Source organism: Ursus arctos, unplaced genomic scaffold (genome assembly GCF_023065955.2).
Source record: "Ursus arctos isolate Adak ecotype North America unplaced genomic scaffold, UrsArc2.0 scaffold_7, whole genome shotgun sequence".
Taxonomy (NCBI): Eukaryota; Metazoa; Chordata; class Mammalia; order Carnivora; family Ursidae; genus Ursus; species Ursus arctos.
In genome coordinates this window covers 15,234,403-15,249,632 of record NW_026623089.1, presented here as the reverse complement: position 1 = coordinate 15,249,632, position 15,230 = coordinate 15,234,403, and the positions used below count along the sequence as shown (strand labels likewise).

Here is a 15,230-nt window from a genome sequence, read left to right as displayed (position 1 = left end):
CTTCCTTTATCCCTAAATAGCTTTTCACCATTTATAAATACACATTTGCATGTTAATCCCTAAACTCGGGCTGAGACCGTGTCTCTTTTGGTCCTCACTGTGCTCTTGGTTTCTAGGACAATGTGTGGCATATGTGAATAGATAAGGCAGGCAGTAAGTAGGCATGGCAGAGATGACTGTGGCTAAGTCACACAAAAGGCAAAGTTCTTCCTACCTTCTGCTGCTCTTATCCATGTCTACGTATTAAGTCTCAGGCATGTGTTGCTGGCATCTTTTAGGACACTTGGCTTCGTTGTGCTCATCTGCTCTTCACTAAGCTCAGGACACGAGGCCATGGCGTCCCAGGCTGTCTTAGATGTGGGCCAGGCTTCTGGGAAGTCCTGACTGCTTCTGTGATAAGAATAGGTTTTTCTGTCTCTTTTGTGGCTTTTTTATTGGGAGGCAAGAAGTGTGAAAGGAAAGTGGTATCTCGTGCTAATCCTCTGTTCTAAACACTGCAACCCCCTGGTCCCAAGGTAGGATGTTACCAAGGTCTTCTCTAACTAACGTATCTAATGGGAGTGGCTCCTCTTGGACTGCGCTTTGGCTGCCCACACTTCCTAGAGGAAGCTGACGAGTTGAATTGGGTCTTGAATTGTGATTTAAACAAATAGGGCACACACTCTAGTAGGGCTGCTACGTGTACCTGGGTATCAATCATCTTATGGTGCCTTTTGTTTGTATTTAAACCTTTTTATTATGAAGTGTTACACAAATGAAGAAAAATGAATGAAACTTAAATTTACAGCTCAGTGAACTATCTATCACAAAGCAAACTATCCCTGCAGCTATCAGTCTGGTCAAGATTCCATAGGAACAGTTTTCAAGCCCCATTCCATATACAACAATTTTCTGTTGATACACATTTGGGTCGACCCCAGTTTAAGGCTTTATGAATAAAACTGCTGTGTGTATTTTGTACCTCTTTTTTTGGTAGACACATGTACTCATTTCTGTTGGACATACCCCCATGTGGAATTGCTGGGTCATTGGGTAATCCTACTGTACTGGGAATTGTCAACAGTTTTCAACGTAATCATATAACTTTGCATTTTCACCACCAATAAATTTGAGTTCCCCTTGCTTGGACAACACATGGTCTTAATAGTGTTTTTAATGTTGGCCGTTCTGATAAGTGTGTAGTGGTATTTCATTTTGAATTCATTTGATTACTAATGACGTTCAGCACTTTATTATATGTGCTTTGGCTTTTAGCCATTTTCTTTTGTGTATTGTCCAGGTCTCTTGCCTCTTCTTCTTTTTTTTTTTTCCTTGCTGTATTGACTTGGCTTTTTAAAAATAATGATTTGTATGAGATCCTTATATACTGTGGATATATGCTCTTTTGTTATATGTCTTATGGATATTTTCTCCTACTCTGTGGTTTATCTTTTACCTCTCTTAATTGTCTTTTGAAACAGAAGTTTTTAGTTTTAATTTAGTTCACTTTGTCTTTTCCTTTGTGATTAGTCCAATCCTTTTGGTACCCAGTTAAAAAAAAATTTCCTACCCCAAAAGTATGAAGATATTTTCCTATATTCCAGAAGTTTTATTGCTTTGCCTTTCACATTACATCTATAATCCACCTTTTTTTTTTTCCCCCTATCTGGATATCCTGTATGGGTATTCCCGTATGGCCGAGCACTTTTCCCTGCTCCATTGCTTCCTTGGTCACAAATCAAGCACCTTATAGATATGGGTTTGTTTGGAGTTTGGAATCTATTTTGTCACACTGGTCTGTCTGTTCTTGTGGTAACACCAAACTATCTTAATTGCTGTAGTTTTAGAATAGATCTTGATATCTGAAAAAGCAAGTCTTTCTAATTTTTTAAAGATTTTTCTTTATAGGTTTTTTACAGCTTTCTTATCAGAGTAAGGAAGTTGCTTCCTGTACCTAATTTACTGTTTTTTGATTTTTTTAAATAAGCTTTACCCCCAACGTGTGGCCTGAACTTAACCACCCTGAGATCAAGAGTCACGTGCTCTACTGACTGAGCCAGCCAGGCACTCCAACTCTTGTATTTTTTTTTTTTTTAATCACAAGCAGACATTGAATTTCATCAGATACTTTTTTCTGTATCTGTTGATTTTTCTCCTTATTCAAATATTAAACTAACTTTACATTTCTAGAGCAAGCCCAAGTTGATCATGGTATGTTATCCTTTGTATAAATTGTTGTATTTAGTTTGCCAGTATTTAGTTTAGGATTTTTGCATCTTTGTCTCCGAGTGAGATTACCTTCTGTTTTTCCTTCCTGTTAATATCCTTGACTGATTTTGATATCAAAGTTATGCTGACTTCATAAAATTCTTTTTTTTATTCTTTAAAATTTGTGTAGATGGGCATTTTCCCCCCCTCATGTTTGGTAGAATTTACTGGTAGACATCTGGAGTTTTCTTTGTCAGGAAGGTTTTTAATTATGGATTGGCCTTCTTTATTAAATATCAAACAATATTTTTTTATTTCTTGTTTCATTGTAGATGATTTTTACCCTAGGAATTTGTTTATTATATCTAAACTTTCAAACTTATTAGTATAAAGTTGTTTATACTATTCCTCTATGACCTTTTTATTTTGAAATAATATCAAACCTATTTTTATAGTTTTCAGTATGTAGATCATTCAGTTCTTTTGTATATGAAATCCCTAATTGTATTCAGCCAAGTTTCTTCATTCCTGATGGTTGTAAGAGCCCGCCTTGTAAGAGCTTTGGTAGTATGCTTTGGTTAATTTTGTGGCAACTCATGGTATTATGTGCAGCTTGGAGTGTAGCCAGTCTTCAGAGGACCCCTGTAGACATCTCTTTCTCTGTGTGGTTCTCTCAAAATCCAGCTGCTGCTTCTTCCCCAGACTCTGATTTTTATTCAGTGAGATTGTTACCAGTTGGTGGATTGTAAAATTCCTTGGTTCTTATCTTCTTGAAGGAAAGAATTCAGTTGAGAGACTTAAGAGAATTAAAGCAGCAAAGGTTTTATTTAGCAGAGGGGAGGGACACTCCAGAAATGTAGCAAAAGGGGTTGCTCTAAGGGAGTTGGGGTGGTCTCTGGGTGAAGACTGGGTGGTCGCTGGCAGTTTCCTATCTGCCATCCTCCTTTCTGCCTTCCTGTTCATGTCTGTCTATCTCCCTACTCTAGCAAGATCACAGTGCTTTTTTCGGATTCCCCTCCTTGCACCATGGTTCAGAAAACATCTGCAAGCGAAAGCAGGTGATCTTCAGAAAGGCCTTGCCTGTTTCTTTCTCTTCTCTCAGGGATTACAGTCTTTGCTGTCTGTTGTCTGATGTTCAAAAACAGTTGTATCCTATATATTTTTTCCAATTAAACAGCTGCTTATAGTGATAATACTTGTCCAGTACCAGTTACTCTGCCACGGTTGAATATTGCTTTTAACTCCATAGTTCAGTTAAGTACCAGCTATCATGATGTAAATAGAGTCAACAAATTTTAAGCGAATAATAATGTGTGACATGATCTTGCATATATTAATATTATGAGGATGACTTTTTAAAATTAATTTCAAATGAATACTGGCACATCGATGATTTATTAGTCCCTAAACAAAGAATAATTACCCAAGTCCTATGACACTTTTATCATACCCATCTTCTTTTATCAAATCTACTTCTTTTGGGTAGTTATTCGATATAATTGCTTTACAGACTTTATTCTCCATTTCTTTTTAAATTCTTTGGAGATAAAGTCTGTATTCTTTTTTTTTTTAAATATTTATTTATTTATTTGAGAGAGAGGGAGAAAACACAAGTGGGGGAGGGCCAGAGGGATAGAGAGAATCTCAAGCAGACTCCGCACTGAGCAGGAGCCCGATGTGGGGCTCGATCCCACAACTGTGAGATCACGACCCACGTTGAGACCAAGAGTTGGACCTTAACTGACTGTGCCACCCACGTGCCCCTAGAGTCTTTATTCTTACTATTTATTATTATTTGGATTGGACTAATATCACATTTTAGAGATAGCCAGCATGCTTCACGACATACTCATAATAATCATATGATTTAAAATAATCATGTTGTATTCTATTGTATTAAATTCACCTTTATTGTAAAACAACTTGCTGCATAGGCTTTCTGTCTGGTGATTCAAATATCAGATGAATAATTGGCCTAGGTGACTTTTAAATGACCTTTTGACCTTGAGATTTTATCGTTCCTTGGCTAATTCAGCAAGAATGTCTTGAGTGCCACTGTAATTGTGTACATTACATAAGAAGAACTGCCTTTGCCTTTAAGGAGCTTAGAGTTTCATTGGTGAGATAATACCTGCATACATATTAGGTAACAGGTAAAAATTGTGTATGATCAATTGCAGAATGAACAGGACAAACCAGAAATGCCTGAGATGTTAAGTCAGAGAAAGAAGCACTGGCAGAAGTAGAATGACAAAGAGCACATCTTGTCATCTTGTGTCGGGAAGTGTCAGTAAAAGAGAGCCACCGAAGCAGGAAAACGAGTATGCATTGACAGGAATGTTAGTAAAGAGACCAACCTAGCAGAAGTAGAAAGCCGTTTGATCTTATTTTAAAAATGTACTGCTAAGTTATGAAGTATTGCAGTTCTCTCAGTAATAGCGTTTCTCTAGCAGTGGTCAGCTTGGAGGTAGCATTGGCTGTCTAGATTTGGAAGTTTTGCATCACTAAGATGCCACCAGTAATTGTTTTAATGTTGCAGTAGAGTGCAAATTTTTCATGGAAAAATCCTCATCATATCATGAGCTACATCTGTCTGAAAAAGAGTATGAAGAGAATACCCATCTGAGGTGTGTCTTTATGGACCGCTAGGTGTTGGGGAAATTCTCTTGAGTTCTGTAGCTCTTCTCTGCTTGAGTCTAGTAGATTCTAGTCTGTTATTTGTGTTAACTTGGGGATCCAGGTCCCACTGAGGTTAAGACTGTCTTGTTGTGTTGATTTTGAAACCTGAATATAATATTCCATGCTGTCTTTTAATTTCTGTTCTGGTGTTACCACAATAATTCAAAGCACATTAGGTTTTTTAAAATATTTTTTAATAAAATCAAATGTAGCATGTATGTATTAGAATAAAAAGTTTAAATAAATTTCCTACAAAGTGAAAAAGAAACACTGTAATTTCTTTCCATTGACTGTGACCTGAACAAGTTATAGAATATTTCTGTAATTATTGAATATGAAATACATAAAGTCATCTATGAATATGAAAATCCCAAATACTGAATTTCAGTGTGTTATAGTTTTTACTTGTTAAAATTACAGAAATATACTTTAATATTATAGTAATAACATTTTATAGGTAATAATATAGTTAATAATAATCTGTCGGAAAGAGTATTAAACAAAAGCTGAAAACATGACTAACAGACACTGAAGGCTTTATGTCTTCATTCAGATTTTCTAAATCATTGTTTAAAAAATGCTTAGTAATCCTGGTATCCTTGCTCTGTATATTCTTTTTTTGCACTGGCTTATCTTTAAAGTCAGACTCCTGGGAGTGTTTGTTTAAAAGAACAGAGAAATCCTAAGAGCAGTGAAGGGAGGGAAGGAGACAAGTAAGTACAACTGTACTTGGGGACAGAACTGAATGTGAAGCTGTGGATTTTATGCCGTACCATAGAACAGTTTTGAAATCTGGCAGGTAAAGTTTTTAATGTGGTTAATACTTAATAATCTTCAATACTGCATTAAGTTATTAACAGTCTTTGATGCCTGGAGAAACTTAAGCAACTTATGGATATTTTTCTTCTCTTTTCTTTTTTTTAAGATGGTGTTTTTAAGTAATCTCTACATCCAAGGTGGGGCTTGAACTCAACCCCAAGATCAAGAGTCACACATTCCACCAACTGAGTTAGCCAGGCGTCCCCTTTTTTAAATTAACTTTTTTTAATTAAAAAAATTTTTAAATGATCTATTTTTTAATTGAAGTATAGTTGACATTCAATGTTATATTAGTTTCAGGTGGATAACAGATATTCGGTGCTTACCATCTGTCACCATACAAAGTTACCACATATTATTGACTATATTCTCTATGCTGTACTTTTCATTCTCATAATTTTCTTACTTTACAACTGGAGGCGTGTACCACTTAATCCCTCTTGCCTATTTTGCCTATCACCACTTATCGTGGTGAGCACTAGGTAATGTATATTGTCAAATCACCACATTGTACACCCGAAATGAATAACATTGTATGCAATTATACTTCAGTTAAAAAAGAAAAAAGAATTTATCTTATTTCTCCGCTTACCTTCCGATCTCCTCATTTTTGAATACTGCAGTACTATTTCTATAGCTAATGCAACGTTTTTCTCAGGTCTCCTAAAGGCTATAGTAAGAACCAACTAAATGTGTATGAGATGACTGGTTAAGTTTTGGAGAAAATTTGGAGAAAAAAATTGAAGCAAAAGAAATGTAGTCTTAATATTCCATAATATAAAACTTTCTCCCCCTTTATCTCATTAATGTGAATTTTATTCATCTCAACAAGGTAGAATTTGGCATACAAATACATTTTGTTAGAAACTTTTTAAATGGAATTTTCAGAACTTTCAATGCTGTGAAAACAGCATGTATACTTGTGTGGTTGTTTTAGTGTTACATTTTTTATTCATTTTTGGCAGATAAAATAACACAAGAAGATATTGAAGGCATTCTACAGAAATTTACTGGGAATATAATGCAGGTACCTCCCCTGTAAGTTCCATTATTGAATTTGAATAAATGTTTAATTTTTATTTTTCAGTGTTTAACATCACTTTAATGAGAAAAAAAGGGGGCTTCCTTTTATGTATGGTGAGGCACGTTTTGGTCTGATATACATATGATCAAGTAAAGGTGAGCCTGATTTAGGTTGCAGAGCTTCCAGCACTCTCTGAGGTAGTGGAATGTGGCTTCCTCTGTCTCTGGATGTGGCCACAGCCTGACATCTGTGCTATTCCATTGTTTATTGGTTTTTCTGGTTCCATCTGTATCCCTCAGGGCAGCTCTGGAGTGCAGAGATGTCAGTCTTCCTGGAATTGCTGTGAAGAGACCAGTCCAGGCTAGTATTGGTGTCAGAGCTATGATTCATAGTCCAGTTGGTACTCTTTTCCAGGTCTGGGGACCATTTTTTTAGGCCCAGAATCTTATGCTTCACAATTCTCTGCAACAAATGAAACAGATGAGATTTATAATTTATTAAAGTATAAGAATATTGAGTACAACTTAACCGTATTTTTTGTGCACATTACCATTTCAAGCAAATTGCTTCTTATTAAAAAAATGGCTAAATTGTTATGTGTCAGGAGAAGTACTGACAGTTCTTTTAGAATTTAGTATTTGTTTGTTTGTTAGTTTTAAGTAGACTCCATACCCAGTGTGGAGCCCAGTGTGGGGCTTGAACTCACGACCCTGAGATCAAGATCTGAGCTGAGATCAAGAGTTGGACACTTAACTGACTGAGCCACCCAGGCATCCTTAGAATTTAGTTTTTATGTTTTACTTTAAAATCTTGATTTTTTTCAGGAACACTGAAATATCTATAGGGAAATGCGTCTTCATAATTTTGCCTCAAATAAAAGTTTTAAAAATTTTGCAGGATATGAATAAATGTTTTTTTATCATTGTTAAAATAAATTGCACGTTTATATCTGTTTATAAGAGCAGTTTTAGAAATTTTTTCTCCGTTGATTATCCCAAGGATTTTGTGGGCTAATAAAATTTTATCACACAAAGCTTAAGATCTGTTAAGTAGATTAGCATTTTAGAAATAATTTGTTAACTTTTATGTGAAAATGAATATTATTGTATTGGAAGTTGTTTCAAGGAAATATAGCAGAGACCACTGTGACCAGAGGCCTTGTGCCCTTAACCTGGAACGAGGACCAGTGAACACGTGAATAGACCACTTCCAGAGAGAAGGTTAGAGTAAAATTGACAATATTGTTCATTGGGTAGCAGATTGAGCTTTAGCTTCAATCCTGGCACCATCATGGAGTAGATTAGAAGAAAAACATAGTTCATATTTAGAAAGATTCAATTTAAGGGCTGCTGGTCCTTCTTTCTTCCCCTGCTGTAATCTGGAGTTATTCACTTTCAGTCTTTCTTAATCTTGTCTCTCTCCTTCACTCCGTCTCTCCCTCTCTTATCTTTGCAAGCTATTCTGCATTAAAGAAGGATGGACAGAGACTTTCAACCTTGATGAAGAGAGGCGAAGTAGTAGAAGCAAAGCCTGCCAGGCCCGTTACCGTATACAGTCTCTCCCTTCAAAAATTCCAGCCACCATTTTTCACATTAGGTAAGGTGGAAGAATTTGAAATCATTTGTAGTTACATGTACCTTCATTCTGCATTTGGCTGCTTTTGGGTAATTTAATGGATCCCTAGTAGATTGGAGATTTTTAAAATTTGAATTTAAGTAAGGTTAGGATTTATTAACACTTTTTTTGGTAACACATTTAATGAAAGTACTGATAGCTACGTGGAAGTTCAGAAATACTTTTCTAAATAGGCTGAATTTTTTGTATATCGTATTATCTTCTAAAGTTGGCAGTAACATACCTTTGATCTCTAATTGCAAAGAGTAGATACGGGTTATATACTTCCAAAATTTTATATTTTGTGTTTTATTATCTTATGGATGTTTGTTCCCCCATTTTGGCTAGTACCTGGTAGTTTACCTTCAGTTTTAAAATTTAAATTAATTTGTCTTTTTAAAACAAAGCATTTTTAGTTTTTTTTGGACAGGAAATTTTAAGAGCGGAGTGATTATTTCTCCCCTTTCTATGTTACCTGCAAGTTACTGCTAAAAATCCTGATAATATGGAAATAATGGGTAAGGGAAAAATGTATTCTTGGACATGCGATAAATTTTAATTCAGGTTATCAGTTTGAATTTATCTATAAATCTGTATTTGAAATAAATTTAAAAAACAAAAAGTTTGTTTCTGTGGTTTGGAAATTTTATGATCTCCTAGTCACGAAAAGTAGTAGCTGAATCATGAACATATATGAGCCGTGAAGAGTCAAAAGTTGTAGTTCCTCTAAATTCCTAGGCTTGCTTAAACTGCTCTTAATTTCACAGTGCCCACTAAATAGAATTCCCTTTAGAAATAATTTCCCCAAATTTTTTTCCCTCAACTTCTGTTGCTTTGACAGACTATTTAATGTATATAAAGTTCCTATAGAATGTGGTTTTTGTACAGTTAAAGAATGAAGTCACTTCTTTCCTTTAGTGTCCTGACTTTAAAATGTTTGACAGATAATGAGAAAAACATACTAAAAAATGCTTCATTCCACGAAAATGCAGCAGCTGGGTTGGCACAGTAGATATTATCTATGAAAGGAAGAGAAACTTGAATTTTTACAATTGCATTTAAGTTGTAAACACTTATTTTGTTCACTTGGAGGTTGTAATAGGCCGAAAGAGCTGTCTTTTCACCAAAGTCAAATATAGTGCAAGAATGTTTATATACCTGCTTTGAGCCCAGTGCTCATTTTTATCTTAGCAGTGGCCCCCAGCCTTGAGCTGATGGGGAAAAAAAAAGAATTAAAATCCCTAGGTAGTGAGTTTTGGTTAATTCCCTCAAGTGGCTTTTTTTGTATGGTAAGACTATAAGCAGCAGGAATGTAGTCCTTTTGTGTGGAAATTCAGCATATCTTGTGGATGAATAAAAACAATCCAGAGTCTTGCTCTTAACCAATAAACGTGTAATATACTGTGTTAAGAAGATGTTTAGATATGCATTCACTCTGGAACATTGTGTAATTTTAGTTATTTTATGATTTCTTTAGGAATATTTCCAAGAGAACATTTAAATAGACTGAGCTCTCCATGTAGTATATTTTCCCAAACATAATTACTGTCCCTGATAAGGGGTTTTTGTTTGATGTATTTTTGAGTGTGTAAATCTGAAAATATCTTAAAAATCTACAGCTCCTGAGAGCAAAGCTGAGATGTCCAACTATTTAAAACCAATTAAGTGAACAAGGTGTACAAATCTGAAAATATTTTTTAAATGCACAGCTCACAATAGCAAAGCTGAGATTTCCAACTATTTAAAACCTATTAGACGAACAAGGCTGAAGTATTAACGTTGGTGTGACTTGCCAGTTAATTTAAAATGTGTTCATGAGTTTCTGCTGTTTGCTCTCTCCACACTCTGACTTTTCAATCTCACAAACACATATGCTATTGGATGAATAATTTATGTTTTAGTGCATAAATATTTTATCACTCGATTGTTTGCATAGTGCATTTTTACATTTGTTTAGGGGCATCATTTCTATGTAAAGTGGATTTCATAGGAGGTTAGCAATTTACCATGTCACTGTTAACATTCCAGATGTTGAATGTGGAGGAGGTTTTTATATCAGAAGCTTGGTCAGTGACATTGGCAAAGGTAAGCATTAAGATGAATTATGAATTATCATTTAGAGAGTAATATTCTTTTTTGATGGGAAGAGGGAATTTTCTATTTTTCATATCTCTGAGTGCTGGCCTTAGGGAGTTGTACTCTTGCTGCCTTCAGCTTCAGAAGCATTGAAGGTTTATGGCATACAATTATCAGCATCAGCAGCTGCCGTGAAATGCTTGTAACAGGAGTGAAAGAAAAAGGAGCAGGAAATGAAGATGGGGATAATCAATGTAAGAACCAACATTATTTCAGATATAAAATATTTTATCGCAAAGGGGTAAGATTAAAAGATTTATCCTTCTAAGTTACTTTCATTGATACAAGTAAAAATTTTTTAAAAACCGGAAGCCACAGTCTTACAAACAGCTGGAAAGTTGTGGTTCCCGCTCTGCCATTTGCTGGCAGCTGTGGCACTGGACAGGTCAGATTACCTCACCTGCAGATGAGGGGTATACTTACCTTGTGGACTTGCTTCATGGCTAAGTAAGAAAAGTATTGCCAGTTCCTTGTAGACTTTAAAGCAGTTTATAAGGTGAGTTACTAAATATTATTTTGCTACTTTATCATTTCTTAATCTCAAGGCTCTTGGTTCTTAGATTAGATTATTACAGTTTTACATTTGAGGTGGTTTGGAGAGGTTTGAATCAAGATCTTCTGTCATTTGAACATGATCATGACTATGAAATACTGAATCATTTGCCCTGTGGATTTTCTTTTCCCTTTTTGTTGCTATAGAGCTCTCTTCCTGTGCCAATGTCCTAGAGCTGACCCGAACCAAACAGGGACCATTTACACTAGAAGAGCATGCCCTTCCTGAAGACAAATGGACTATTGATGACATTGCACAGTCTCTGGAACATTGCTCATCTCTTCTCCCAGCAGAGTTGGCACTTAAAAAGTCAAAACCTGAGGAGTCTAATGAACAAGTTTTGAGCTGTGAATATATAACTCTGAGTGAGACAAAGGGAGAAGATGATGTAATTAAGACATCTTAAGATTGGTTTGGGATTGTCGTCGTTTCTTCGTTGACATTTGAATCCTGTGTACAGAATGACAAGCTACGTGCAAAAGACAAACAACTATTTCTTTTTTTTTTTTCCACATGATTTTGTGTGTGTGTGTGTGTGTGTGTGTGTGTGTGTGTGTGTGAAGAAAAATGTCCATCATTTACAGTTTCTGTGGTACAGTTAATCTGCTCTACATTATAAATAGCCTTGCAGTTAGTTTTCAGTTCTTTGCCCTACTACGAAATGTTCTTTTAGGATGTTATCATGTTGTTAGATTGGATTCAGGAAAATCAAATCTTCTGATTTGATTTTTCTTCCAACTCTTTTCCTGGAAAAAGTTGAACACGTTTTCTAATCAATGAAAAAAGAAACATGAGCTACATGTTTCTTTGGTGTCACAAAAGTGAATGTAAATTAGTGTTACTTTGACTTTATTTTGGCTTCCTAGTGGCTCTATTGTATTGAAATTCTTTATGTTTGAAAAAGCCATTATTTAACTCATGTTTTGAGGTTTACGGTTATTAAGAACATTTATTTGCTAAGGCTGTACTACCCTGGTAATAGGTATGTTTGTTTAGATCTTGGAAACTAATAAACTTTTATAATAAATAGTTGTAAATAAATTATTGCTGCTACCACTAATAGAATGTAAATAGAAGACTAATAATTAGATTCACCTCTACCATGAGTGCAAAGGACAGCCCTGTGGCTTATATTTTGGCAGCTCTGTGATCTTTCCTGATGACTTCATCAACAGTCAGTCACCCTGTACCAAGTTATTAAATAGTGTAATTTTTAAAAAGTAAGCTAAAGAATGTGTCTTCAATTTAGAATTTCTTTTCTCTATTTTTTAGTATTTATATCTCTACAGGGCATTTATCCCCATGACATTGGTTGTTTTTTCTTTTCGGTTTTTTTTTTGGGGGGGGTTTAGTTTGCTGTTTCAAATTATATTTATAGATGTTGAGATAGCTGCCCTGCATTTCCAGTTAATCTCTCCTGCTCTAAATATTTTAAAACAGTTATTCTCAAATGTTTTCTTTTTTCTTTTTCTTTTTAAAGATCACATTCATTTATTTATTTGAGAGGGAAAGAGAGAGCAGAAGCACAAGATGGGGGAGGCAGAGGGAGAAGCAGACTCCCTGCGAGCAGGGAGCCCGATGCGATGTGGGGCTCAATCCCAGGATCCCGGGACCACGACCTGATCTCAAGGTAGATGCTCAACCGACTGAGCCACCTAGGTGCCTCTCAAACATTTTCATTCAGATAGCTTACTGAAAGTTCCAGGTCCCTTTTTAACATAATTTTGAAAACGTGGTCATGTTACAAAATGGCAAATTTCATATATAATGAGTGCTTCATATTTTTGTTATGGGAAAGGAATATATTATGTGGTCAGTCTTTAGAAATGTCCAAATCCTGCTTCATCGATTCAGATAAATATAGTTTCTAAGGGAAGAATAGTTGAAAATTTCATAAATAGGAGTTTCTAGGTTTTTATGGATTGCTTTTCTTTTAAAAGTAGTTGTCTCAACCTCTAACTCAAAAATTTAAACATGTAAACTAATGGGATTTTATTTGTAGTTAACCTAATATAAATTCAATATGAAAAGTTCTGTGCCTCAATAGAGCATTTTCATCATATTGGCAACATATTTTATTTATTTATTTATATTTATTTATTTTTTTAAGTAGGCTCCATGCCCAGCATGGAGCCCAACGCGGGGCTTGAACTCACAACCCTGAGATCAAGACCTGAGCTGAGGTCGAGAGTCGGACACTTCACTGACTGAGCCACCCAGGTACCCCTCGGCAACATATTTTAAGTGAAAATATGAAAACTAATACTAAGTATGACGCACAAAATGATAAGAAAAAGAGTTAGCTATCTTGATGCCGTAACATAACATACCAAACACACAGTTATAAGTTGAAAGTTTACAATTTTACTTATTCGTATCTCGTGCCCTGCGGTTCGCATCGGCTGGACGTGGCAGTGGCTACCTCTGCCTACTACAACCGCACAGCTTATAGGATGTCTTCCTGCACTGCCCGCTAAAGTCCAAATAGAGGAAAATTCCGGTTTCAGAGAACAACTGGGCCATTCGTGCCCTCTTTCTTAACTTAAAAATTGGCATGTATAATTTACTAATGGAGAAGAGTAGAGATTATATCTTTTTTTATATTGAAAATACTGAAGGAAATTTTGCCAAATGGAAAAATGACCCATAAGCCTCACCATCCTGATGCAGTGACCTCAGAGGTTTAATTTTGTATTCCTGTTTTCCCATTTTTTGTTGACGTGATTGCAGTCTTGACACCTAGATTTTTCTGATTGACTGTTTTTTCATTTCATGATAACACTCATTTGTATTTAGTTTTGATAATTATTATTTTAATCATATTACTTCATTTTCAGTTTATTTAAGCCATTTCCCTATTGCTGAACACTTATTTTCAATTTTATTAGGATCAATTCCTGGGAATGGGATTATTAAGTGGAATAATAAGAACAGTTTTATGGCTCTTAATATGTTTGCCTTATTACTTTCCCAGAGAGTTCTAACATTTTACAGTGGCACCCTTTGAGTATATCAGTTCATTAAAAGTTTACAGCTTTGGGTGGGGGTTTTATATGTTGTTGCTAATTCAGTAAGTATAAGAGTTCAAAATTGCTCTTAGTTAAGCTTTGCTGTGACTCTTCCGTACACTTTGTTCATTTATAGAAATAAATGTCTTAATGGTTTCTTGATATATTTGTATGAGTTATTTATGCAGTAAATATTTGGTAGAAGTATTTTCATGGCCTGTTGTCTTTTTAATTTTCATTTCATTTTTCATTTTTGCTACATTTGCTAATTAATTTTAGTAACTGTTCCCCTTTTATAGTTGTCATATTTATGAATACAAATAGTTAAAGGTTTTTAATTTTAAAATATTCTTAGCTGTCATAAACAGCTGAAACTGATCAAGAGACTCTGAAAGGTTCAGGGCTCATCGATAAAACATCTGTTTTCTTCCGAGAGGCTAGTATTTAAGTACCAACTATTTTGTTTTTTTCATTATGTAGTTCTAGGCCTGAAGTTTCATGATATGATAAAGTTGTTTCGCCTGTAAGAAAAAGAACTTCTGGAAAATGTTTCAGCCTGGAACATACCAAATTACTTAATTTTTACACTTTAGATTTTTTTATTTCTGAGAAATATTTTTGTCTGATAAAAGTTATCAGAGGTGGTCCAAGGATTATTTTACTTTTGATTTTAAAATTCATGAGCATAAAATAATACAGAGTTTCTCTCTGCTAATTCAAAATTATAAAATTTGAACAAGGGCTAAACTCATATTTTCTTATACTGACTAGATCTTTTCTTCTTAAATACTTGAATTAGTACAAGCTACTAATCCATCATCAGAAATGATTAATTTTGTAAAATAAAATAAAATAAAATAAAGAGTACTTTATATCAGGTCTTCAATACATTTTATACTCCTGACCAGTTTGAAATTTGTATCAGACTTACAATGGGCACTTAGAGGTTCATTTCAATAGTGAGTTTTTCTGTTTCAAAGGAAGAAAGTAATTTACCTTCTGTCATTATGTATATAATAGAGAAAATGTAATTCAAAAAGCACTCTGAAATGTTGAAAAATTTAAATAGAGGAGTATAATAGATAGTTTATGTATTGAAATCATTATGATGGCCTTACAGTTAAATCTGTAGAAGACTTGTCTTAAAACTATTTCTTTACATTATGTGCGGACAGCCCTAGTCTGGCCTAATCATTAAGTGTCATTTGTT

General features: G+C 34.8%; 1 protein-coding gene across 2 annotated transcripts in view; it reads left to right on the top strand.

Annotated features, from left to right (window-relative positions):
* Window positions 1–14,182, top strand: part of TRUB1 (TruB pseudouridine synthase family member 1) — a 38,475-nt gene extending 24,293 nt beyond the window's left edge. Inside the window, exons 5-9 of one of the 2 annotated variants that reach the window (XR_008958036.1) lie at window positions 6,651–6,723; window positions 8,166–8,305; window positions 10,352–10,408; window positions 11,159–12,642; window positions 13,123–14,182. Coding sequence is in view for 1 of the 2 variants with exons in the window: in XM_026494202.4 (XP_026349987.2) it covers window positions 6,651–6,723; window positions 8,166–8,305; window positions 10,352–10,408; window positions 11,159–11,418 (530 nt within the window). In the remaining variant the exon portion in view is untranslated. Of the gene's footprint in view, window positions 1–6,650; window positions 6,724–8,165; window positions 8,306–10,351; window positions 10,409–11,158 lie in introns of both variants that reach the window. The other variant, XM_026494202.4, reaches the window with a different exon arrangement.
* The last annotated feature ends 1,048 nt before the right edge of the window (window positions 14,183–15,230 follow it).